General features: G+C 41.8%; 8 protein-coding genes and 1 non-coding gene across 9 annotated transcripts; 6 read left to right on the top strand and 3 right to left on the bottom strand.

The window, feature by feature from the left end:
* Positions 1 to 162: 162 nt before the first annotated feature.
* PKNH_1269800 (elongation factor Tu, putative) lies at positions 163 to 1,533 on the bottom strand (the record flags this gene model as incomplete). The annotated part of the gene is made up of 1 exon (XM_002259995.1): positions 163 to 1,533. One exon carries the CDS (start codon positions 1,531 to 1,533, stop codon positions 163 to 165), a length of 1,371 nt encoding a protein of 456 aa, XP_002260031.1.
* A 901-nt stretch (positions 1,534 to 2,434) lies between these two features.
* Positions 2,435 to 5,253, top strand: PKNH_1269700 (GPI transamidase subunit PIG-U, putative; the record flags this gene model as incomplete). Its single annotated transcript, XM_002259994.1, has 8 exons — positions 2,435 to 3,604; positions 3,699 to 3,785; positions 3,934 to 3,975; positions 4,108 to 4,188; positions 4,323 to 4,376; positions 4,556 to 4,612; positions 4,829 to 4,949; positions 5,111 to 5,253. 8 exons carry the CDS (start codon positions 2,435 to 2,437, stop codon positions 5,251 to 5,253), a joined length of 1,755 nt encoding a protein of 584 aa, XP_002260030.1.
* A 2,291-nt stretch (positions 5,254 to 7,544) lies between these two features.
* On the top strand, positions 7,545 to 9,743 carry PKNH_1269600 (RNA-binding protein, putative; the record flags this gene model as incomplete). The annotated part of the gene is made up of 2 exons (XM_002259993.2): positions 7,545 to 7,611; positions 7,900 to 9,743. 2 exons carry the CDS (start codon positions 7,545 to 7,547, stop codon positions 9,741 to 9,743), a joined length of 1,911 nt encoding a protein of 636 aa, XP_002260029.2.
* On the top strand, positions 7,678 to 7,750 carry PKNH_1269650. Its single transcript, XR_005506390.1, has one exon. It is a non-coding gene; the product is annotated as a small nucleolar RNA SNORD24 (small nucleolar RNA).
* Positions 9,744 to 10,471: 728 nt separating the features above from the next.
* PKNH_1269500 (protein kinase, putative) lies at positions 10,472 to 12,058 on the bottom strand (the record flags this gene model as incomplete). Its single annotated transcript, XM_002259992.1, has 1 exon — positions 10,472 to 12,058. The coding sequence occupies one exon, from the start codon at positions 12,056 to 12,058 to the stop codon at positions 10,472 to 10,474; it is 1,587 nt and encodes a 528-aa protein (XP_002260028.1).
* Positions 12,059 to 12,732: 674 nt separating this feature from the next.
* On the bottom strand, positions 12,733 to 17,876 carry PKNH_1269400 (DNA polymerase theta, putative; the record flags this gene model as incomplete). The annotated part of the gene is made up of 10 exons (XM_002259991.2): positions 12,733 to 12,805; positions 12,980 to 13,078; positions 13,287 to 13,400; positions 13,547 to 13,793; positions 14,114 to 15,698; positions 15,894 to 16,845; positions 16,939 to 17,074; positions 17,278 to 17,338; positions 17,464 to 17,545; positions 17,815 to 17,876. The coding sequence occupies 10 exons, from the start codon at positions 17,874 to 17,876 to the stop codon at positions 12,733 to 12,735; spliced, it is 3,411 nt and encodes a 1,136-aa protein (XP_002260027.2).
* Positions 17,877 to 19,454: 1,578 nt separating this feature from the next.
* On the top strand, positions 19,455 to 20,426 carry PKNH_1269300 (conserved Plasmodium protein, unknown function; the record flags this gene model as incomplete). Its single annotated transcript, XM_002259990.1, has 1 exon — positions 19,455 to 20,426. The coding sequence occupies one exon, from the start codon at positions 19,455 to 19,457 to the stop codon at positions 20,424 to 20,426; it is 972 nt and encodes a 323-aa protein (XP_002260026.1).
* A 1,565-nt stretch (positions 20,427 to 21,991) lies between these two features.
* On the top strand, positions 21,992 to 22,781 carry PKNH_1269200 (signal peptidase complex catalytic subunit SEC11, putative; the record flags this gene model as incomplete). Its single annotated transcript, XM_002259989.1, has 2 exons — positions 21,992 to 22,142; positions 22,378 to 22,781. The coding sequence occupies 2 exons, from the start codon at positions 21,992 to 21,994 to the stop codon at positions 22,779 to 22,781; spliced, it is 555 nt and encodes a 184-aa protein (XP_002260025.1).
* A 1,036-nt stretch (positions 22,782 to 23,817) lies between these two features.
* PKNH_1269100 (CPW-WPC family protein) lies at positions 23,818 to 25,257 on the top strand (the record flags this gene model as incomplete). Its single annotated transcript, XM_002259988.1, has 1 exon — positions 23,818 to 25,257. One exon carries the CDS (start codon positions 23,818 to 23,820, stop codon positions 25,255 to 25,257), a length of 1,440 nt encoding a protein of 479 aa, XP_002260024.1.
* Between the last annotated feature and the right edge of the window lie 1,048 nt (positions 25,258 to 26,305).

Raw genomic sequence — 26,305 nt, 5'->3', positions numbered from 1 at the left:
ACCTCCACTTATCATATAAAAACAAGTAATCGTCACAAAGGGGGAAGGGGGATGGGGGGGGAGTGAAATCCCCCAATTAACATTTAAAAAAAAAAAAAAAAAAGTTATCGTAAAGAAGGTAAGGAAAAGGTGGCATCCTCCTATATAAAGGTGTTTCTCCCTTTAGATGACCTTCGTTATGATACCGGAGGCGACTGTCTTGCCCCCTTCACGAAGAGAAAAGCGGAGCCCGCTAGTCAGAGCCAAAGGGTACATGAGCTCAATTGTACACTTGATGTTATCCCCTGGATTGGCAACCTGCGTATCTTCATTGAGAATGACAGCGCAGTTTACATCTGCTGTTCGTATGTATGCCTGGGGTCTGTAGTAAGACGAAAATGGATTCTTCCTACCTCCTTCCTCATTTTTCAAAACGTATACATCACTTTCGAAGGATTTGTATGTCTTAAGATTTGGTACTTTAGTAATTACCATCCCTCTGGTTAAGTCGTTTCTTTTTACATTTTTCAACATCACTCCAATTTGGTCGCCCGCTTGAGCTGCATCTAGCGTTTTCCTAAACATTTCAATTCCTGTGACAACAGTTTTTATTGGCTTCTCCTTGATTCCCATGATTTCAACAGAATCATTCAGCTTCAATGTTCCTTGTTCTACTCTCCCCGTTGCGACAGTTCCTTTTCCTGATATTTGCAGAACATCATCAATGCTCATGAGAAAAGGTAGATCCATTTTTCTTTTGGGTTCATCAATATAATTGTCGCAAGCATCTAGTAGTTTCAAGATGGAAGGAACTCCATATTCAGACTGATCATCGTTTAATGCTTTAAGAGCTGAACCTTTGATGAAGGGGATATTGTCCCCATCGTATTTATGAAAGGAGAGTAGTTCTCTTATTTCTAACTCAACCAAATCCACTAGCTCCTTATCTTCACACATATCTATTTTATTCAAATAAACAATCATCTTTTCTATTCCTATCTGTCTTGATAATAAGACATGCTCCTTCGTCTGTGGCATTAAGCCATCATAAGCAGAAACGACTAGGATGGATCCATCCATCTGTGATGTACCCGTAATCATATTCTTCACATAATCTAAATGCCCTGGGCAATCTATATGGCTGTAGTGTCTTTTTTCTGTTTCGTATTCTACATGGGTTGCATTGATGGTGATTCCTCTCTTTTGCTCTTCTGGTGTTTTATCTATTTCTTCATACGATTTGAATGTCGCTCTCTTTAAACTTGCGCATACTTTTGTTATGGCAGCTGTGAGTGTCGTCTTTCCATGGTCCACATGCCCTATAGTTCCTATATTCATATGTGGCTTCTTCCTTTCGAAAACTCCTATGGCGAAGTGTCTCCGTGGGAGGAAGAATGCCTTTCCTCTCCTCCCCTGAATGTTGATGTTATAATTACCCCTTCCACCGTGATGGCTACTTCCCAATATGTCTACCACCCGACTTCCCGAACGTACCAACGATGGGAGACCACCCCCCGGAAGCACCACCCGAAGGTTTCCCTTTGCGCTTATCATCTCGGTGTGTGTGTATGTGGGGGGAGTGGGTGGGAAAGACGAAGAAATGAATCCAGTCGTCTCCAAACGTTTAACAAGAACTTCCTACAACACCTATACACGTATTGTAGGGTAAAGCATGTGTGAATCCTTTCACTATGGAGTGGAGTACACAACAATGGGCGGGGCTAAATTCTATAACGGTGATATGCCTCTTCCCGGCCACTGCATCCTTATTTAGCCTGCCGCTCCCCCTTTTTTTTCTTCAGTTATTTCTATGAGAGCGACTCGCCAAACAGGTTGCTCCGCTTAATCCGGTAAATATGGTCCCTTGGAAACTTGCGGTGTAGGAAAAAAGGTTCGTCACTGCTCCCACGCAGCCAGTGTTCCGCGGGCGCTTCTCACTGAATAGCAACTTTCCCACACCTTCACAAATCTTCTTGCTCTATTCCGTGTAGCACATGTCGCCTATAACTGTTGTCACCCTTGTTGACTCATTTTTTTTTTTTTTTTTTTTTTTTTTTTTTTTTTTTTGGAGATACTTTGGACGACTCTTCCTTATAAGAAACGTATTAGGAGGGGAAAAAAAAAAAAAAAAAAAAAAAAAAAAAAGAAATCGATCAAAGGTGCGTTACCTTTTCCCCTAGTAACGCCTACGCCGAAACACTGCAAAGAAAAAAAAAAAAAAAAAAAAACCTTTTTCTTTTTAACCCTATTCCAAGTGCCATAGCACCCCCTATATATTTTGTACCTAAAAAAAAGGGGGAAAATAAAATTATATTTTCTTTCCACTTGTACACCTTCACCTGATAACACATTTGGAAAGAACTCTCGTCTGTATCCCCTTTCCATTTTTTTTTTCTTCTTTTTTTTTTTTTTTTTTTTTTTTCTTTTTCCTTTGTGCCCCCATCCCCTTTTTTATATGATGAACCACCGCAGAGGATCTACACCCGCGAAAGGTGCGCACAAGTCCAGGTACTGGCATTTAGCTACAACGGTCCTTTGCTTCTTCATCGTGAGAATAACAACCTTCTATGTCATACACATTCTACAAGGAAGTGAATACAAATACATTGACCAGTTAATAGCTCTTGAAAGGGAAGGGAATAACCAACATGGAGCTCTCCACAAAAGAGGACATCTATCCCAGCCAACAGAGAGGATACATTATTTCAACTCCGAACAAATGAACAGTACAAAGGATCTGCAAGAATATTTTCAAAGGAACAAAAGAAATGGAAAAATAAAACAGTTTTTACTAAAAAATGATTCCATGCATTATTCATTCAATTCAGATTTATATAATTTAAAGTACATCTATGAAAGTGATATTTTGGGACGCCTCTCTGCAGATGTGTATTCCTCACTCACTGTGCGAATTAACCCTCTCCTTCTTAAAGCGTTGCAGTTTGTGCTTTTTCGGGAGATTCCTATTAAAAGTGGGATCACAAAAGGGAATAGGAACGGTAGAAGTGGTGAAGGTGCTACGTCCCGAGGGGTAGAACCTTTCTCGTTGAATAGACCTGAATTACGTTTCTTCCTCCTCATCTGCGCAGTCGACCTACTTATAGGCGTGCTCCTATTCCTAATAACGCAACGCTTGGCAAGATGGGAAGTCTACTTCCGCTATGTTAATGAAGACACCAGAGACGCACAGTGGAACCTGATAGACCCAATTCTGCTTATGAATATTTACCTGAACAATCCCCTCACGATCCTATCCAACAGTTTCCTCTCGTTTGATAATTTTAAGCTCCTCCTAATAACTACATCTTTTTATTTAACCCTTAGAAGAATCAGAAGCGAAGCCTCGCCCCCCCAATCGTCTACACCAAACCTTATTGCAATCCTCTTTGTAAATGCCATGCTTCTCTACATCACATCCTTTCACTTTATCCTTGTTCTCATTGGTGTAAATCACCTTTTGATTTACATCCACCAGGGGATAATGTACAAGTACAAACTTAAGGTTCCACTTAACTTCCTACATATGCTTCTGATCCTTCTGCAAAATTTGGCTTTGCTCATCGCCACTCTAGCTCTCTATGCCCTCCTCCTTCTCGCCTCTGCCTACGTCAATTCAGGATCTTTTGTAAGTCTCCCAAAATATACCCACGCAGTTGTCTCCATCACCATTTCGCACAGCAACATTCATCCCTTCACTCCTCCCCCCCCCCCTCCTGCAGTCTTTCCTAAACAACACACTAATTAACGAATACAAGGTCCTCTTCCTACTTCCCAATTTGGGGAATTATTGGTACCTCTTCTCCACGGTAATTCCTTTCGCTGATTTTGTGGCTTCATTCGTTAACCGCTTGTATGTTTTTTTTTTTTTTTTTGCTTAGATCGTTTGACTTCAATTTTGTAAGGGAAAAAACATCCGATACAGCAAGTAACTGCACACCCCCTTCCCCTCCTCAGACCTTCCGGGACTATTACCATTCCTTTTTATTCCTCTTCCATGTAAACAACAACACGCGTTATCTGAACACAGTGTGCAATCGCCTGACCCATGTCCAGTATTTTGTTTATAGCACGACTTTAAAGGATGTTGCCAACATTACCTTAACTTCCCCTCCCCCCCCTCTGATGCAGTTCCACGTATTTTTCTACCCCCTCCCTCTCCTCTTCCGACTGGTGAAGACACCACTGATTTATTTAAAAATCATGATTTCTGTAAGAAATGCGTTTTTTTTTTTTTTTTTTTTTTACATGCACATTTCTACCTCTGCGCTAGTCACTACACAAACACACACATACAGACAGACAGACATACATACATAGGCTCCCCCACATTTTCACCCTTGCAGATTGCTTTAGTTTTTCATCCCAACATAACGGTGAACGACATTGTATTTTCTTTGGTATGCTTTTTCGTGACATGCCCGTTTAGCAGTTGTGTCCCCATATTTCATCCCCCCCTACACACACTTGTATTTTCTTAACCTGGGGGTGATGCCTTTAATAACCCCCAATCTTTGAACACTCCTCCTAAACGAACCATCTCTGTCCATATATCACTACATTTCCTTCCTCCGTTCAGCTGCTGCTCGTAATTGATTACAAAAGGACAGTTTATGCCATCCCCTTCATCAAACTGGTAAGCTTCGCTCTTGCGAAAATTTCTCATCAGAATATGTGCGTACAGATATACACACAAGGGGAAATTGTTCTCCTTCCCCCCCAACTTTACGTAGTCAGATTATTTAGGAGAGCCCTGTTTTATGTTAGCCATGACTTTATAAATATCACCTTACCTGGTCATATTTTTTTTTTTTTTTTTTTTTTTTTTTTTTTTTTTTTTTTCCATTTCAAGATAATCATAATGCTGGGAAATTTGGGGCTCTTCTTTGTCACAACAAATTTGTGGTTGCGCAAAAACACGGGTAATGCCAACTACGTCTTTTTTAACCAATTGATCGTTTTCAACATAACGAGTAAGTCTTACATGCAACGCCATGTTTGGAGTTTTTGCGTCTATTTGGTAAAGGGCATCCCCCTACCCCTGACACACACACACACACGCATACATGTAGATAAAATCACCTTGCCTGGTCATATATATATATATATTTTTTTATTTATTTTTTTTAAACAGCTTTTATCATAACAAGTAGCATAAAATTTTACATCCGCGTCCAAACGCCGGAGAGACAACTGCAGGAGGGAAAATGCATCGTCGTATCGAAGGAGAAAACCAAGTTCAACCTTTTCCAAACTTTGAAGGAGACATTTGTGTAGTTTTTCCAGGGGAAGTTGGCGGACACGCACAAGGGCACTTACGGCTAGATGACCCATTTTCATTATCCACATCCATTGACACCAATCTTTTAGACTGCCGTATTTGATCTCCCTCTTTTTTTTTTTTTTTTACGTTCCTTTTTTGAGTCCCCCCTGCCTCCTGCCCCCAACCCTATGTCTTTTCATTAGCCTCAAATTTGTTTCGTTGCGTTAAGACCCGCGCGGGAAGAAATGGGATAACTATTGGAAGTTCCTCACGCGGGCACATTATGCGTCGCGGCAACTGTTTTACTTCTGCGCGATTTTTTCCCATGCAGTTATTCTCCGCGACGTTATTTTCCACCAGTTTGCTCCCGCACGTGTACATACAAACAAAACAGAACAACCAATTTGACCACCCTTTTTGTGGGGTGTTTTTTTTTTTCTCTTTTACGAAACCTGACCAATTGTTAGCGCCCCTGAGTTAATAAACAACGGGGAGTTCAGTTCAACGTGACCCTTGCACAACGTGACGAAAGGGGTGTTCCACCTGCTGGGAAGTGTATCCTTGTTCGGGTGAGAAATTCGTAAGAAGGAAGTTCACATGTAGTACAATAATAGGTATAGGGGCATTGTCGTTTGTGCACATTGAAGCGAACTGTTCCGCGTCCCTCTACGCATGGTGATGGTAACGTTTCGTTATCGAAGCAACGCGAACATAATCCACGCAGATGGAGGGTGAATAACTTTACAGGTGAATTAATTTTCAAATGGAAATGATCTGAAAAGGGTGGAGAGAAAAAAAAATGTTCCAACCTGATTATTTTTTCCCCCAACCTTCCTTTATATCCTTCGCGGAAAAAAGTGCAAGCAGGTCATCGGGCATCGGTTTGCAGGCGTAAGAAGTGCGAGATTAATGCTGGAACAATATATAAAAAGTAACATTTACATTTTTATATGTACATAATTAGAAACATACATGTGCAACGTTATTTTAGCTGTTTTTTTTTTTTTTTTTTTTTTTTTTTCAAGCTAGGGTTAGGCTAGCCATTTTGTTGTCTCCGCCCAAAGGGAAGGCAATGACTACCTACGCGGATGTGGCGGCGTCGCCACGGGGGGATTGCATACCGGGGTTAAGCATACGTAAATATACCATATAGGTGCAGCATGCGTGAGTAGCATACAGTTGCATATGATTGAAATGTTAATTGTAAGTATTTCAACATTGGGGGGGAAATATTATTCAAATATACATATATATATATATATGTATGCATGGGGGCATACTTCCCCGTTTGGCTGCTCCTTTTCCAGCATGGGAAAAATGCAACTGTATATTATACTTAGCAGGGGGGGAAGAGGCGGCGATGTTGCTCCGCTGCAAAAAAAAAAAAAAAAAAAAAAAAAAAGTCTTCGAGTTCTCTTGAGGCCATTATCCCTTTTTCCTTCTCTTTTCACGATAGTCAAACTTATTTATTATTTTCGGGTCAATTTAAACTTCACGGAAAAAAGGTTAATAACTTCGTGCGACTTTAATTCTTTTAAATCCCCCCCACAGAATTTGCTGCATTTTCCCTTGCTTAAAATAAATAATAAAAATTATATAATAAAATAAAGGGAAAAAGAAAAAAGAAGCATTTAAAAAAGAAGGCTTTCTCGTTTTTTTATCTTTTCATGCTTTCGCTTTTTGTCGTTCTTATGTTTCATTTTTTTTTTTTTTTTTAATTTTTTTTTTCATTCTGTTCGTTATTCTTCCTCTTATGCCAATTTTTTGCTCCTTATTTTTCATGCGAAAATTTGCATCCACCATTTTCTTCCTGTAGAAGTGAAAAATATAATAACCAAACTAATTGGCTCCTTCCCCTCGAATGAAAAATCGTCGTTTTTTTTTTTTCTACATTCCTCACCTATTTGCGCTTGTAGTTATTACATGCGTAACTATATGTTGCTTATGTAGATCTGTTTGAAGGCATAACTCTGCTGAGTATGCGCGCGTTTGTATCTTCACCCCCCCAATTCAGTTCATTTGAGTTTTAAACTACAGCTAAGGAGGAAGAAAGGAAAAAAAAAAAAAAAAAAAAAAAAAAAAGCAGATTTTGCTGAAGGAATTTTTCCATTTTATGCTTTTATAATCCTTGTTGGGAATCCTCTTTCTGTAGCGCGATCAACGTGTCACTTTAGCTTAACGCGGCGCTCCTACATAGTGTTTTAGTCTGCGACAGCGAACACGTCTGCTTAGTCGACAACCTACTCGACTTCCTACTGAATTACCCGCTCGATTATCTACTCAATTGCCTACCCCCGTTTGCAACATGGCCCTGGGAATATTCAGAAAAAGCAAAGCGAACGACACCGTCGCAGAGAACAAAGACGTCGTAGGTAAGTTTTCCGCTTTTTAAATCGCTCCCCCTTCCGGCCACCCCGCCGCGCAGGTGCACCACTTTCCTTATATGATGAAAAACAAAAGCGACTGAACAGATTTGATGAGTCTCACAATTTCACCAAGATCTCTGATGAGAAATGTGCACCATTGTCGCGTCAGGAGTGCGGAAAAGGTGTTTGTATGTGTCTCCATCCTCTTCGTCTACATGTACCCCCGGACCCCTGTATACATGTTTTATCTTTTATCTTTTTTTTTTTTTTTTTTTTTTTTTTTTTCCACAATAGAAGAGGACAACAAAGTGGAGAACAAGCTGACGGAATCCACCGCAGCGGAGTCGGAGACAAAGTCCGCAGTTGCAGCAAAGAAAAAGAAAAATGCCAAGAAAGGTAAAGCCTCGAAGAAGGACTCGTCGTCCGAATCATCCAGTTCTTCGGATTCATCCGATGAGAGTGACGCAGAGGCTGTGAATGGACAGGCTAATGGACAGGCTAATGGACAGGCTAATGGACAGGCTAATGGACAAGGGAATGTAGAGGAAAATGTAGAGAAGGAAGTCGCGAAAGCGTCCAAGTCGAGCTCCGACTCGTCAGATTCTTCAGACTCTTCCGATTCTTCCTCAGATGAGGAGACGAATGTTGCGAAGCCAGTCAAGGGTGGTAAGGCGACCAAAGCACCTGAGGTGAAGGTTGCTAAAGGGGCCAAAGAAGTGAAGGCAAAAGCGGGCAAAGAAACGAAGCTAGCCAAGGGTGGTAAGGCGGCCAAATCCGCTGAAGATAAGGCCGCTGAGGAGAATGGCGTTGAGGAAAAAAATGCGAAAGCGGCTAAGAAGGAGACAAACAAATCGGACTCAGATTCAGATTCCGACTCAGACACAGACTTCGACTCAGATTCGGATTCCGACTCTGACTCAGACGACGACGCTGAACAACAGCAGATGCAGCCACAGAAGCAGGAGAAGAAGCTGAACAACAATAAGGTGGGTGTGAATGAGCAAACAGGAGGAAAGAACAAAAGGAAAAACGAAATGAGTATGACGGAGAATAACAAGGGAAAAAACAAGAAGCAGAAATTTAACAAAAATGGAAAGGATAACATGATCAATGGTGATGGTGAGGAAGAAAACAACGAGAATGATGTGGAGGATGATGGTCAGGAGGATGGTGATTTTCCAAAGGAGTTTATAGTAACCATACTGAACATAAGTAGAGATGCAGAGGAAGAAGATTTAAGATCCTTCTTGAAAGAATTATTAGCAGAAAATTATGTAGAAGAGAAGCTGATAATTCATATGAATAGACTTTTCAACAGTGCCTATATATATTGTTCAGAAAAAAGTATAATGGATATATTTGCTTCAAAGTACAACGAAAAATTTAATGGTATCCCTGTAAAAATTCACTTGAATCCGAATGCTATTAGTTCAATTAATCTCTCCCACATTGGAAAGAATACCACAGAGGAGGATGTCAGAAGTATTTTCGAGAAGTATGGGAATATCACCAAGGTTAATTTTTTCGCCGGAGGAACCAGAGCGCAGATTACCTTTGAGAATCTGGAGAGTTGCCTTAAAGCTTTGGAACATGATGGTCTTCTCATAGGGGATAATTATGTTCATGTGGCCTTGATGCTGAATGGTAACAGCTACCAAAATAACCATAACAATAACTCCTCCGAGAATACATATGGCAACAGGGGCAACAGGAATAACTACCAAGGTTTTAATAATGGGCAGGATAACGATGGAGCCAATGGAGGAGGTAGGGGTGGCAACTTCTTTGGAAAGAAGTTTGGCAACGGTAACAAGTTCAACAGGAATGGTGGCAACTTCAACCGAGGTGGCAACGGATTCAACAAAGGGGGTGGCTTCCAAAAGGGAGGTAACTTCAACAATGGAAATAACTTCAACAAGGGAGGTAACTTCAATAAAGGAGGCAACTTCAACAAAGGTGGTGGTTTCCAAAAGGGAAATAACTTCAACAATGGAAATAACTTCAACAATGGAAATAACTTCAATAATGGAAATAACTTCAATAATGACGACGGGAACGGGAAGAAGTTCAACAAGAAGCCCTTCAACAATTTCAAGAACAAGAAGAATCAGGAGTTCGGAGCGGGTGCGGACAACTAGGAGGGATGACTCCTCCACGGCATAGGACCGGGGGAAGTGTTTACCCACGCATCTGCCTGGCTACTTTTCCACCCTTTCAAAACGTACCACTCTTAGCACACCATTTTTAACACACCATTTTTAACACACCATTTTTAACACACCATTCTTAGCACACCATTCTTAGCAAACCATTCTTAGCAAACCATTCTTAGCAAACCATTCTTAGCAAACCATTCTTAGCAAACCATTCTTAGCAAACCATTCTTAGCAAACCATTCTTAGCAAACCATTCTTAGCAAACCATTCTTAGCAAACCATTCTTAGCAAACCATTCTTAGCACACTGTTTTTTATGCGCCTCTTTATCACGCCCCCTTTCTCACGCGCCATTTCTCAGACACCATTTATCACGCAAGGGAGAGCTAATTTGTTGAAACTTCTACGCAGTGGGAACGGCACACCACGCCCTTATTCCCGCTTTCCATTTGTCCACGTACGGATATACGGCGCGAGTGCGCATATCGTGTTCATCGTGTTGTGTGTATTTTTTTTTTTTTTTTTTTTTTTTTTTTTTTTTTTTTTCTTTTTTCCCACGTTTGTTACACCAAACTAATTAAGTCCCCACTGAGACGTTTAAATCCGTGCAGGCAGGAGTTCAATTAAAAAAAATAAAATTTAGAAAAAATAAAGGCGGAACTGTGCATCGGCAACAACGCAACAACGTTGCCATGGGGCAGGGCATCCGGACTACGGCGCCGCGGGTACCCCTCTCTTTTCTTCACCCCTTACCACGGCCAGAAGCTCCTCCCAGGTGGGGCGCTCTCGATGGTCGTAAGCTAGCATGCTGCGCAGAAGGAGAAGCAGATCCTGGCGAGAGACGCAAGCCTGGAGCCCGTTCACCTTATGTTGAAAGGCGCGCTGATCATCCACGTGGTTGAGGATATCCTCCTTCATTGTCACGAGGTAGTAGAAGCAGAGGCCTAAACAAAAAATATCATTCTTCACGAGATACCTTTCAATGTGTTTATTTTTCTTGCCTCCCTTTTTCACCATGTTTTTTTTTTTCCGCAAGTAAAAAAAAAGTTCAGGGGAAATATATTTGGGCATTCCTCTTCTGCCATTAACAACGTAGTGGAAGTAATTTGTGAGCTTCACCTTTGGAACAAAGTTACCGAGCAGGATGTTAAAACCACTGTTATCGATAAATAAATTAGTAGGCTTAATATTCCCGTGCAGGATGTTCTTCTCTTCCAAATGGTACATAAGCTTAATCAGTTTACACATATTTACCCATATCAAATTACTATCGAATGCGTAAGCCATGTAAGGCTGTACCTTCTCGATAAACCTCTTGACATTTCCGTTAAGAACATATGGAGTTAAAAAAACAGCCACGTACCTCTTCTTGTCCAAGTCACTTTTCTCCACCATTATGATGTCACTGTATGGAAGTACGCCGACACCTTCGTAGGTCACTTCGTCGTTACCACATGGAGGGCCTGTTGCTTTTGTCGATGTACCTTTTACACTTTCACTTCTCCCTTCAGGTGGGAAATCATCCTGATTATTTTGCAGCTCATTTTCCACACCACAAGTTTCCTTATATTCGTACAGTGCCTGTCTTATGTACTTTCCCTCGTTAATGAGAGTTTTAACCTTCAGGCTACTCGTGTTGGCTTCTGAAAAAATAAACTCCCTGTCCCCTATGAGCGTTTCGTCACACTCAATAATTTTGGCGTTATACAGAAAGGTCCTAAATGGTGGGGCCTTCTCTCCACGGCGATCCTTACCTTTTCGGCCCTGATGCTTAACTGCTACATTATGCTTTCCATCTGCTGCGTTCCGCTGCCTCCTCTTTAGGATCTCCACTAAGGGATCCCCCTCGATGCACACAAAAGGGGAGTCCAAACGAAATGTGTAGTGAGCGGACTCGTTCCTCACAGGAATGTCGTACTTCTCATCAATGGTATTAATTTTACCGAGACTTTCTTTAAAAGATTCCTTCTCCTCATTCAACCGTAGGAGGATTTGATTAGCCTCATTAATTTGGTCCGTGATCCTTCCTCCCGTTTGCGCCCCGAAGTGATCTATTTCCAATGAATCCACATCCTCCCCGTAGTTTTTCTCCTCCAAATTTTCACACACACGTCTTGTCACCTTCATCAATTTGTTTACCCGATTTAACCCTTTCTTGAATCTGTCGTGAACGACATTTCCATTATATTTGATCACATAGCTGTGTCCGAACTTGTTGTCCTGCCCTTCGTTCTCCACAGCGTAAGCGAATTCGCTCGGCCATATAATTCTGCTTCGAAGTTTCCCCCACTTGGTCATCTTTGTGTGTGCGACAGGGGGAAGTGGTGCTTCTATATCGCTGCCTAATGGGGGGTTCCCCCCTTTCGATTTGCTCGGTTTACTTTGATTCGGTTTGGTCTGCTTTCATTTGGTGTTTTTTTTTTTTTTTTTTTTTTTTTTTTTTTTCCTTAGCTAAAAAATTTACAAATTTTGGCTAGCTGTCCAAAATGGCCTTAAGAGGTCAGGCGAATTTGATCCAGACAATGCACACACATTTTTGTATATTTCCTTGCGAGCGGCCCTTGGGATGTTGTTACGTTGTTCTGTTGTTACGCTGTTGCGTTGTTACGCTGTTGGGGGATGTTTACAAAAAGATTAAATTATATACAAGTTCATCAGTGACAAAAAAAAAAAAAAAAAACAGACTCCAGGGAAAATCAAAATTGCAAAAAAAAAGAAAAAAAAAAAAAGAAAAGTGCCCAAGTAGTGAGGTAACATGGTGGAGGATTCGCTCCAAGCGGTTTGAAGTGGACACGCATTGATCAAAACACGAGAAATGGAAATCATATCCCACTTGGGACCAGTGTGCCGTTAGAGTTACCAACAATTGACGCTGCTCATATGGGAAAACGCGCAATCAGGACAAAACGCCTTCCCTTGCGTTGACGCACTCCACCAACTCTTGCACACGGATCGGGTGGTCTCCAAAAGGACTAAAAAGCGAAGGCTAAATTTCTGGACCTCATTTTTATGAGGAGATTATCCAGGACTACGCAAAAGATGTCCCTGCGGATAAAAAAAAAAAAAAAAAAAGAAAAAAAAAAAATAATCCGGAGCGAACATAAATAGAGTAAGCGCAGAAGGGGGTACTGTTCCCGCTGTGCAATTGGTCACATGTTTCATTCACTCTGAGTCACTCCCCGCGTGGTTGTCTTTTCCGCGTTTTATCTTTCTTATTACAAAGAATTTTTAAAGTTCCGCAAGTTTCTGCAGTTGAAGGCCAAGTTGTAGAAGCACTTGGAGTACATATTTCTTATATCATTCGTTTTGACTTTGTACCTACGGAGGGGAAAATTGGTAGGAAACGTGATAAATGGACAGCGAGGTCGGCAAAAAGAGGAAAAGTCTAACTGCGCTGCGCCACTGTTGGTCGTATGTTGCAGTCCGGCCCAAAAGTGTCCAAATGGGCGCTTATTATTTTGTCCTCTTTTTTCCTTTTTTTTTTTTTTTTTTTTTTTTTTTTTTTTTTTTTTTTCCGTTGATTTACTTGCGCCCCACGGTATGGATGTCCTCCGTGAGCAGATCGTACACGATAAGGGAAAAGTAAAAGCGCTTGATTTTGGCCCACTCGAAGTTTTCGTATATTTCATCTACGTCGATCCTGGGAGTGGGAGGGCACGAAAGAGAAAAGCATAAAGGAGGAAAGTGTGAACAAGCTATATATGAACAGTGTACGTACGGATGAGGTGTGTACTAACGGGGCAACGCGTCTGCACGTCCGTCTGCGCTAGGCCAACACCCGCTTACTCTCCCTGCAGCATCTTCTTGGCGCACTCAGCGCACTGGGCACAAAGGTATTCGCTATTGTAATGTTTGAAGCGCTTCAGCTTGTCCAGGCTAAGATCGAAGTAGTGAAAAATCCTGCGCACGTCCCCGCCCTGGGGGCCACTCCTAGACGTTAATATTTGCTCGTACACGTCAAAGTCAATTTTGAGCGAAATATCCGAATTGACGCAGAAAACGAAAATCATCAACAGGACGTCCGTGGGGAATCCTTCAACGGGAGGGGGGGGGAGGGAAAGCACGGCCATGGGCGAAAACGGGCAACAATATACAAGGAACAAAATACAAGCAACAAAATACACGCAACAAAATACACGCAACAAAATACACGCAACAAAATACACGCAACAAAATACACGCAACAAAATACACGCAACAACATGCAAACAACAACATGCAAACAACAACATGCAAACAACAACATGCAAACAACAACATGCAAACAACAACATGCAAACAACAACATGCAAACAACAACATGCAAGCAACGTATGAACATATTGGCGCACGGCGTAGTGTGCACGGACTCACCTCTGAAGTACACATACTGAATGAAGGAAAAGCTGAAAATGAAGTCCAACGCATTCAAAATAGGATGCACATAAGAAGAAACCTCCGTGCACTCAATCACATCCTCGTCCCTCAAAAGGTCATAAACGTAAAAGTCAAATTGCTTATTGTTAATATTAACAAGAAATAAATACTTCACAAGTTGTACAGACAAATTTTGGAAAATATTTTTATTAACCTTTGTATCCTTGAAAATTAATAGAATGGTTAAGAAAGGGAGAGAGAAAAAATAGCTTTGTTTATCTTCATCCTTAAAGTCCTTCTGTTTGTAGTTCCTGTACAATTTTTTAAATAAATCCATTTTTTGTGGTAAGTTACATTTAATTAATGTTTCCACGTTAATGTACTGGCATAAAAAGTGGAAATTGAAAATATGTTCCATTTTGTAAAGGTTGACATTGTATATTTTGGCAAACATATAGTAGTAGTATGACTGTTCCTTGTCATGTGGGATGATGATGAGTTTGTTCTCGAAGAGATACTGGAAAATCTGCTTTATCTCGTGCATCATTAGGTCTCTATAATTCACACGGTTGGTGTCAGTCGTCTCTTCATTCTTTCCCTCCCTTTCCTCCACTTTAAAGAACTTGAGTGTGTACAGAAAGAGGAAGTGTTCCACTTCCTTCTTCGTCTTAACCATATTCAGTTGGATGAGCTCCACGATGAATTTACACAGTTGGAAATTGTTCAGCCATGTTTTCAGGTTGAACAAATCTACGTCCTCCTTCAGAATTCTTTCCATGTACTTCTTATCGCACTGCTGGAGGAAGACCAAGACCTTCCCGTCGCAGTCCTCGTCGTAATCCTTCACGGGCGTGTACGTCATAGCCTGCGCGGAGACATCTTTACCACTTCCTTCCTCACCCACTACACTGCTTACCGTGTTGGTAGGATCGCCAATGGCCCCAGCGGCATCCCCACCCGCGGGAGCCTTCTTCATGCGGCCGCATCGTCCCGATATCTGCATGATCTGGTCCTTTGTCAGGAACTTGGTGCCAAGCCGTATGTTACGGATTATTATCGTGTGCACGTTGAAACTCACCCCTACGGATAGGGTCGTCGTGCAGCACAGGCAGAAAAGGGTGTTGCTCCTAAAGGCACCTTCCACTATTCCTCTCTCCTTACTCTGCAGATCTGCGTGGTGATAGAAAATTCCACTAAGGATTAACTTTTCCATGGCGGGCATAACTACGCTGACCTCCTTGAGTTGGTTCACAAGGTTCACCCTCCTTTGGACCATCTCCTTCTTTACGTTATAATTCCTGTTTTTCAAATAGTATGGCATAATGTTGCTTATAAAATAAGCCACCTTCTCGCATTTCTTCTTCGTTGGACAAAAGATCAGAACGTTTCTCTGCAGAATGAGTTCCTCGCTCAGCAGGAACACCAGATGGTCAGGGTCCAGGGAGAACGGCGCTTCCAGGTTCCTCTCTAGTTCCTTCCCGTCTATGTCCTTGTATATCGCGTTATTTATCTTGTACAGGTGCTTTATATTCTGCAGCTTCTCCTTGCTGACGTGCACCTTGGCGTCTAGCCATTCGCCGATCTGGAAGGGGATGCGCCATGTAAGGTAATAAAGAAAAGAATGAAAAAAAAAAAAAAAAAAAAAAAAAACAGCCAAAATTGTCAAGTATAACAGGAAATCGCCTGAACGGCAAGGCAATTTCCGCTAAATAGACAAATTGCACCACAGAAACGCATGAACGGCAAGGCAATTTCCGAAGCATAAGGCGAAACGAACCTGGTGCACATTTGACAATGTTGCAGAAAAGCCGTAGACACGGATTTTAAAGATACTTTCGCAATTCTTCTGGATGTACTTAATTTTCGTGAGCATAGACTCGATGAAAACCCCCCTGTGGCTATCGTTCATGTAGTGAATTTCGTCAATGACGAAAATATAATTACACTTTAAGTTGTTTTTTATAATAATATTGAGTATGATGTTGGCTTGTTCATACGTGCAGATGGCAATGTCGGTGCACAGCTGATATGAGTACCCACTAGAATTGGAACTGTTAAATTTTCTTATATTTAGACACACGGTATTTTCTCCGAGCAGCTTCTCGTAGTAATCATATTTTTCATTAATAAGTGTCATCGTGGGGAGGCATAATATTGCTCTATACCCCTTGTAAAGGACCATTCGTATAATTAAAATGTCATATATTATGGTCTTTCCCATCCCTGTTGGGATATTGAAGAGAAAATTTTTGTAAAAAAAATTATGCCCTGTGTCATTTTTCACGTGTAGTTTGTCCCATTTGTCGTCACAGAGGTGCTCCTCTTTTGGTCCTCCCTGTGGGGATATTTCTCGTCCATCCGTTGGCCCTCCCTGCGGGGATATTTCACGTCCATCCATTGGCCCCTTCTGTGGGGATATTTCCAGTCCATCCGTTGGCCCCTTCTGTGGGGATATTTCCAGTCCATCCGTTGGCGCCCTCTGCGGAGATATTTCTGGCCATCCTTCTTCATCATCACTGTGTTTCAATTCCTCCAGGGAGGTGAAGAACTCCTCGTTAGAAAAGGAATCTATCCTTTGGGGGTGTCTATTCTCAGGGGTTCTTTCCTCTGGCGTTATGTTCTCTACCTTATTTTTCACATTCTTTTCGACTTGCTCGTTTTGAAGAACGCTCCTCAAGCAATCCGCCTGCTCCTTGTATAGCTGGAAGATACCTAGGTTGTTGTACTCGCTGCGATGTATAAGGAACGAAGACATCAGCCACTAAAATGGATGCAAATATGCTGGAGAAGGAACTCATGGAAATGCTTCTCCCTGTGCTCACCTTATGATGGATCGGGGAATACAGTAATATTCGAACATCTTTTCATCAAAATGTTCGTCCGCGGTGGGGTTCAGCAGATTATGGAGCCTACTGTACAGGAGATTCACATCGTGTATGCTCGATCTTTGGCCCGTGTCTGTGGAAATGTGAAGCAGTGCAAAAGTGAAAGTGGTATGTGCAGAACATGGTATGTCGTCCTTAGGTGGTTGTCAGGTGGGTGGTAGCTAGATGATGGCCGGCAAAACAATTCTCAGCGAAATAACGCTCACCATGGGGGAACCTCAATTTGCAAAAAGTTTTTTCTTCCCCCGCCGCTTCGTTCCAAGATTTTCCACTTACTTGATATTTTTAGGTCTGCCCGGATGCGGTTGTCCACCTGCACAGCTTCTCTATAGTTTTCCTGGACAAAAGGGAAAATCGTGCATGCGTGCGGGTGACCAAGGGTAGAACTTATGAAGGAAAGAAAGCACTCAATTGTGTTCCTGGTGTGTATGCTTTTTCCGCGCGCGCTTTCTCTTTACTAACCTTGGTGTAAATATGGCCAGACAGCGACACGTAAATCAACTGTTGCCTGTTCCGATAATATTTTTTCTTGTAAATTGCTAATCTGTTTGGAGGTGGAAGAAGGTGCAGGTATATTTAAATAGGAACCATAGCGTAAAAGGGGTAACAACCGACGAGAGTTATATAGCCCTTTGGTTTATGCGAGGTAGACAAAATTGGCAGATACACAAAAAAAAAAAATAAATAAATAAATAAATAATAAAAAAAAAATAATAATAATAATAAAGCACAATTTAGGGTAGCATGATGTGCCTAAGATTGATGAGATTGGTGGGCCTGATTTCCCACGTTCGGTATTTGCCCTCATCTAACCTTCTATAGCAGATGAACGTATTTGCCTGTTTCCACTTTCTGTCCTTGTCGGGTAGGAACATTGTTGCGCTTAGTTTTTAGAAGCAAGGGAGAAAAAAAAAAAAAAAAAAAAAAAGAAAGAAAAAAAAAATCCTATTAGTTCGCATAATACACAACACACTTATGTGTAAAAAAAAAAAAAAGAACAAAAAAAAGAACAAAAAAAAGAACAAAAAAAAAGAACAAAAAAAAGAAAAAAAAAAAAAAAGAAAATGTATTTGTTTAATACAGAAAGGGAAGGAACAAAAGTACAGTGCAAGGGGGTAGTAACCCCAACTTCATTTTTTCACAAATTCATTCATTTCATTGTATGATGGGACAGGGGCCAAGGGAAATTTAAGCTAGCGATAGGTGTATTTCAATTGGTTAGCGAATGGTTCAGCTGCGGGTCAACTCGGTCTTTTGGGGGGGTTTCTTCCCTTTGCTGTTTCTCCTATTTAGGGGTTGTCCTTCTTGGTATGTGTTCCTTTGGTTTGCTCCTTTGCTTTTCCTTTATTTTCACTTTCACTTTAGTTCTTTTTTCTTTTTTTTTTTTTTTTTTTCTTTTCCTATTCGCTAGTGCAACATTCAACGAAGTTTCGTTTAGTTGGTCGGCCAAGGCATGGTCGCTGCGTCGCTCTTGCCTTTTCGAAAATTTATGCTTGGGTAGCGCCGGACATGCATGCACCATTCGCCCCCGTGCCAACTTTACCTTGCCACGTTGGTGCCAAGAATAATCGGGCAAGAAGCATGAAGAATATTACACTTATGGAAGTGCGTATATACGTATCAATGTATGTACATGAAAGCACCTGCTCGTCCGGGGATTGCACTTTTTTTTTTTTTTTTTTTTTTTTTTTTTTTTTTCTCCAATTTGCATAAAGGAAAACCCCCCAAATGGCACAAAAAAAAAAAAAAAAAAAAAAAAAAATTCAAGTTGCTTAATTTTTCTCCAAACCCTGTTGATGAATACAATGTGAGCTCTTCACGGGGGAAATATATATTCCGTAGCTTCGTGATAGTAGCTCTGTGATCAGCAACGGAGTAGGAAAAAGGCGCAACTAGCCACCGGGAAAAGTTACAAAAATTGACACCACACCTGAAGAACAGTGAAAAGCAACACTGCGCATTTCCTACAGGAGAAAGCGTCCTTCCTCTTTTTCGCCAAGGGAATGCCGTCCAAGTAGAGGGTCGCGCGGAGGCGATCGAACCTATCCACATGCATAGTCACTAGGCGAACAGATGCACAAGCAAAATGGAAGAAGAGAGAGATGACCCCCCCGCTATGATGAGCATGATGGTATGACGTAAAACCTGGAACAAAAAAAAAAAAAAAAAAAAAAAAAAAAAAAAATGCCTATGCCAGAGAGCGAAGTTTTTTTTTTTTTTTTTTTTCCAACATGAGAGGAATACAAAAGGGGGAGTATCGAACTTTTCCGCCGCTGAGATTTTCCCTGTTGAATTCTCCCCCCCCACTTCTCATGTGAGGATTTTTTTGCTAATTCTGATTTGCTTTATTTTTCCCCCCTCATGATCATCCATCACTTTAACATGTCTGCTTTCTCTCCCCCCTCCCCTCACACACACACTCCTTGACGCAGAAGGATGCCTCTGAACAAAGTATGAAAGTTTCCTTCTTCGATGATGAGCAGTCTATGGAGTCCAAGAGGGACAGAGACAAGGAGGAAGGCCCACGAGACACAAGGAATGAAGGAATGAGAAGCCAAAGCAAAGCACACGACGTAATTATTAAGAATGAGGACGAACCAATGATGCTCGTAGACCTGAAAAGGAAAAGAAGGATGAATCCAGACGATGAATACTACTCTGTTAAGCTACCCAAGTTTATAGGCGTGTGTCCCGATATAGGAAAGGTCGATGGGAGAGGACACGATGGAGGGATAGACTCTAACAGAAGAAAAGGAGCTGAACGCATAGAAGACGCAACTCCCATAGTGGATGCACGCAACGTAATTGATCTCGAAGGGGAAGGTCGCCATGCCCACATGGCAAAAAACCAGAAAGCCATCATCTCGTGGAATTTTGATGTAGACGCATATAACCGGGAAAAAGGTAAAAAGGATTCACATGCGATGAAGGAAGAAGAGAAAAAACCATGTGCTGAGAAGGAGGATTCACACAAACGTGATGAAGCGCTAGAAGTTCACTCAGACCTAAACGATTTGCCTCATTTAACAGATGACGACTTGTCCGAGTTTTCCACTGTTGATGAGCTTTACAAAAACTACCAGGTGACTCACAACTGCGATGATCTGATGAGCTTTCCATCTGATGATGCAAACGACAAGACAACTATTTTGTGTCGCAACATGGAGTTCCTGGAAACGAATTCATTCATTGTTGAGTATGAGGATGGCAAACTAATTTTTTTTATTAATGAAAAGCCATACCTTTTGGAGTCTGACAAGGAGACCAATTATCTAATAGAACTATCCGACATGAATATCATGCCTATCCATTGCATTCTGGAAAAAAAACTTTTTTTCAAGTCCATCACTCGGGAGGAACAGGGTGCCACTCAGGGGAATACATCACCTGAGATGGTTGATATATATTACTCGCTGCACGGGTGAAGCGATCAGACCTGTTTGGAATGTTATTTTGTGCGTAGGTGGATAATCCCTTTTGTTGACCTTCTTGTTTCTGGGGGTCGACTCTGCCTCCCCCCCCATTCGACGTTGCGGTATCTCCTCGTCCTTGGAAAGGGGCCACGTAAGATGGTTAATTTGGGGGGTGACAAGCGGGAAGGGGGTTACGTAGCCCCCTCTCCATTTGAACTTCATTTGCACTCCGTTCGAATCGTCGTAACCGTGACTCCCTCCGTAACATTCAGGCCGATTAAGTTAAGTTGATCCTTCTATATTGGGATAGCCCGTGTGCTTCCCCTGCCTGTTACACTTCGATGAAGGAGGATGTATTTGTGAAGAGGTGGAGGGAATTTCCTCCGAGCTTGTCCGCAAAGCCCTCCTCCTCCCCAAGATTTATTTCATCACATGTATAGCTTTACTTTTTGAAAATACATGAAGAAATATATTTTTTTATTTTCTTCCATTCGTTCATTTATTAGTTATTTATTTCCTTTTCTTTTCCGCACTTTAGTTTAACAATCTGTCCCCTCATGTTTTGGTCCATCTCGCATCATCCGGAGATGCGTTTTCGAATGGACACGAAGTTTGTCCCAACGTGTGATTCACACAATGTGTTGTAAGTTGGTCACAGTTTTCCACGAAGGAGGAATTTTTTTGGCTTATTCAGCTTTTTTTTTTTTTTTTTTTTTTTTTTTTTTTTGTGCTCCATAACTAAAATGGCTAGCTGCTTTCCTCCGAAGAAAAGTAGCAATGCTTTAAAAGATCGTTTTATGGTACTTACCTCCGATTTTGTTTTTTTCCAAATTTTTTTTAATCGACTGAGTGTAGTCACCAGCACAAGGGCAGTAGGTAAAGTTCGCAGAGTTCGCGCAGTCTGCACAGCGGAAAAGACCAGCATGTGCGCTTCACCAAATGGGGAAAGGGTCACCGAACGAAGGAGGAACCACTGAAATATCTCTCTTTCTCGCGGTGCTTAGGTTTGTGCCAATGCCTGTGTGGATGCATTCGGTGGGCAGGGTGATGACGTCGACTCGTCGGGGCGAGGGAGGCTCCAACGGATTGCTCTTGAACGAGCGGCACACAACGCAAACGGGGAAAAAAAAAAAAAAAAAAAAAAAAAAAAAAAAAAAAAAAAACGGAAAAAAAAAAAAAAAAAAACAGAGCAGAGCAGAGCAGAAGGGAAAAAGAAAGAAAGCAAAATAAAACGAGGTGAAGTTAAAGAAAAAATAATGTCGCCATCTTTGCATGCCCCCACCACGCCAAGGGAAAAGCTGAAACGATAAGGCATACGGAAAACTGCCAGGCTCAGTTGGCCGATCTCGCAAGGCGCCCGTCACTTCAAATTTCGTGTGCGTGTTAGCTCATAAAACCGGTAATCATTTGTACGTGTTTTCTCGCACGAGGCGCAGAGGGGACCAACCCATATGCACGAATTCGCCATCCTTCAACTTGGCGCGCACACGTGTAGGCACGGGCGAGCTTGAAGTGGGATCCCCCGTCTAACCGCCAATCTGATCACCCGTCCAACCCCTAATCCGCTCACCCGCGCGATGGAATACATAAAGGAGCAGTACAACTCGATTTTGCTAGAACTTAAGAAGAACTTTAAAACCCCCCGCGATGGAATATCCCACGTATTGAACGTAGTGTGCTTACTGTTGAATGCCTTGATGATTTGGAAGCTACTCGTCGTTCTTACAGGTAAGGCACCCGCATGCGTGTTTGTATGTGTGTGTGTGTGTGTACATGCAATTTTTTTTAATTTTTGTGCACCGTTTATTTGTGTTGTTTGACCCTCCTTCCCTTCTTACATTGTTTCCCCGTAAGGTGTGGAGAGGCATCACCTTGTCGTAAATGTGAAAAGGAAAAAATATATGTAATTCGCCTTTATTATTATTTTATTTATTTTTTTTTTTCCTCGGTGTGCATACTACAGGATGCGAATCCCCAGTTGTGGTTGTCCTGAGTGGCAGTATGGAGCCAGGCTACTTCAGAGGAGACACCTTGGCACTGTACCACCCGCCGAACATCCATGCAGGCGACGTGGTGGTGTACCAAATAAATGGAAGAGACATTCCCATTGTGCATAGGATATTAAATATTCACATATCGAAGGATAACAAATTTCATTTGTTATCAAAAGGGGACAATAACAACATTGACGACAGAGGGCTCTATGAGTTCGATCAGTATTGGCTAGAAAACGAACATGTGCTTGGTCTCTCCGTTGGATATGCACCATACATTGGAATGCTAACCATATGGGTTAATGAATACCCGGCAATGAAGTGGGGAATTGTGTCCCTCATGTTGTTTATGATATTACTTGGGTACGAGTAAATTGGGTGAACTTTTTTTTTTTTTTTTTTTTTTTTTTTTTTTAAATAGCCAAAAAAGGGGTGTTTTTTTTCCCCCAAATGGCTAGCTACTTTAGTGTGTGTTTTTTACCCCATCGGAAAACTCTCCATTTTTTCCCATCTTAAAGTTGAATAAAACAAATGTTAATCATTCTATTTGGTAACCTTCATCATGTGGGGACATGGACTGGTGTATGCGTGTTGGTTGTCCGTCCTGTCTGATGTGCCCTTTTCCCATCGGCTGTTCCTATTGGTACATTTTTATCCGTGCAGCGGTGCCATTTTCGCTGTTTTTTTTTTTTTTTTTTTTTTCCACCGGAAAGGGGGGAAACGATCTCAAGTACGCGGGATAAAACGGCCCTGAAGAGGCAGTTAAGTGAACTTTTCACGAGTAACGATTTAAGTGTGCGATCAAGGGAAATATAAAAGGTGTGCCCTTAAGCACAATGGGGAAGTGCTAATTAGACAATTCACAAAAGTGTGCGTACGCACTGGTAATATTGGGAGTTTCCCTTTCTTTTTTTTTAATCAGCCACATATATGTGGACATGTGTATTTTGCTATGTATCTACACCATGTGTCGCAATGTTTCGAATGGGGCCTCATGGGTCGTGCCCCCGGGGGGGAGTGTACGCCTGGGTATCTGCACGTCCCACTCGTCGTCCTCGCCTCCACGATCGAACCAATGGACGTCAGACATACTCCCCTGTGCATGTGCAAACGTCGATCGCCCCTTTGTCAAATCATCTCTCCCAGTTGAGTGATCCCTCCGAAACGTACGCACATGTCCTTTTGTGAAGTTTGTCAAATTATCCCCAAGGAATGCGAACGTCTGAGCGAGACCGTCCCTATTTTGCATTGCGTTGTGGGTTTTTTTTATTTTTCTTTTTACTTTGACCCTTAAGGCAAACGTTGTTAAAAAACAACAGTTTCTTCTTATGTGACCACCTCTTATCTGTTCACTTTCGGCTAGCCACGTTACATTAGCACCTATTTTTTTTTTTCTCCTTCCGCACAAAATGAATAATGGACACCTTTTCATCCTACTGGCAATATTGACGAGATGGAGCAACAACGCTCATTTCGGTTGGACTGCTGAGATTCATCAGGACAAAACAGAGAGCGCGGTAAGCTCAAGTGGGATTTTAAAAAACGTCGTGAGACATTCCCCCAAAGTGAGTTCCAAAGAAATTGAGGACAGCGAAATACGGATAGTGAAAATGGCACACGAAGAGGAAAACAGAAAGTTGCAAAAAATGGGGAAGTGTGCAAAAGATTATACATTACCTTGCCCAAAATTTTGGAAAAAAAAAATTATGAACAAGTCAGAAAATATTTGCATAGCTAGCTCATCGTACAACGGATTTTGTACCCCCCGTCAATCTTTCGATAACTTTACAAAAAGTGAAAAAATGAAATTTGAAACGAGTTGCAATGTTGAATGGGGATGCAGGAATGTCGTAGCGGATGCATGCGAAAGTGGGAAAAGAAATTATAACGAACCATGTCCTGAAGGTTTTATCTCCCAAAATGACAACACTTGCATGGCTGATCTGACCGTGTATGATGGTCTCTGCAATGGCCAAAAGATAGACTTTACCCATCTCACCAATGACGAAAAACAGAATTGGAGTGTTGCTTGCGAAGCGTATTGGCCTTGTTACATCGATTGTTCACTGAACAACAAAGCACTCTCTACCTGTCCTTCCAACTGGAAAGAAATAAATTCATACGAATGTATTCCACCTTATAGTTACAACGGACCATGTAAAGACACAAAAAATTTTAAATTTTTCAATGAGCTGATGAAAAAAAAATTTGAGGAAAAATGCAAAGTTACTTTTGTGTGTACAGACTTGTGTGAAAAAAATTATCGACAGGAGTGCCCCTTACATTGGATGAAGGAAGGTGGATACTGTTTAGCTCCTCCGTCTTTCAACTTATGTGATAGGAAAAAGTATCTCTATAGTAACTTAACGCAGGAGGAGGAGAAGAAGAAGTTCGAGCAGGAGTGTTCAGTTCAGTGGCCTTGTCAAAAGACCTCCTTTTGTGATATGGACTGGACCGCTGAGTGCCCCCTCAACTGGGTGAAGGAGGTACCACGGCAAGGCAGAGACCAGGAGGGGGGTGACAAATACATCTGCACTGCTGATTCATCCCTGTACAGGGGGAGGTGTGCGTTTATTTCCCTTCCGAATGGCGCTGATGAAGAGACCAAACGGGAGTTGGCTTCCACGTGCGACACCCCCTGGCCGTGCTCTGCTACAGGTGCTACCGCAGGCGCCCCTGAGGAAGGAGGTCCTGTTCCACGGTCGGATAGCAAAATAGTAGAAAGACGCAATAGCGCTCTCACAAATGGCCCAGTCACTCTCCAGGGCGACGTACGCACCAATGGAGGACCTACCTATCGCGTGGTCGACAGCCAGGGGGACGTGTCCCTCGCGGATATAATGCGCTGAGGTGGAATTAGTGGCACGGTAGGAAAGGGGAGACAGGCCTTCCTTGGAAGAGCCCCAAAATTGTTCTAGCAACCCTGTGCGAGGAAAGTTGTTCCACCTTTAAATTCATCGTTGTGTGATTTGATCTGTCCACAGACATAACACGTTAGTTACAGGTGCGTCCTGCCGAAAAAAAAAAAAAAAAAAAAAAAAAAAAAAAAAAAACTCAAAGCCTATTTTTTGTACACATTTAATTATGTAAAAGAAGCTAGCTAGCTAACTTTTTTTTTTTTTTTTTTTTTTTTTTTTCCCGAGAAAAGTGTACTTTTATAAAGGTGGCATATTCTACTGGTGGTATTCTTCACTTCCATTTTAAGGAACTCCTCTCTCCCTTTAGCGCTGTTCCATTGGGGGGGGAGGCATAACTAACATGCTTTAGTGGGATTTACACCCCTGGGGTAATTTTGGAACTGCGCTGACACCCGACACCATGTAAACCCACCCATGGGTTATTTTCCTCCTGTTCGACGATTGTGCGATGCCCCACGTTGCCGATCCCCTTCGTCGATCATTTCGATCGAATGGCTGATGGGTAATCATAAAAGAAGGTAAAAGAAGGAAAAAAAAAAAAAAAAAAAAGGAAAAGTACCTGTGGACTATTTTTTTCCATTTTCAAGCTTTAAAAAAATTCCCCTTTTTAAATACAATGCTCGTGCAAAAGCACAATTCTGACGGAAAAAAAAAAAAAAAAAAAAATATATATATATATATATATGCAATTCTCCAATTTGCATGGCACCTATTTTGTGAAGAACGCTTAAACTGACAACACACAGACGGGCGGCAGGGCAGAAGCATAAGAGAAAAAAGAGAAACACAGAATCAGCGGACTTAGCAACAAAAATAAGTGGCAACCGCTCCACGTACAACAGTGCCACGTCCATCCTCACCTTCGCTTCAACACCGGAGAGAAATTCGTACGGGTGTAAGGTATCACGGCGAACGCAGCGGGGGCAGAGAGCCTGTCTCGAGAAAGCAATAACGCTACAAAGAAATACACACTAGGAAT

Source organism: Plasmodium knowlesi (assembly GCF_000006355.2).
Source record: "Plasmodium knowlesi strain H genome assembly, chromosome: 12".
In the NCBI taxonomy this organism is placed as follows: Eukaryota; Apicomplexa; class Aconoidasida; order Haemosporida; family Plasmodiidae; genus Plasmodium; species Plasmodium knowlesi.
Note: the sequence above shows the minus strand (reverse complement) of the source record. Positions and strands in the feature narration are given on the sequence as shown.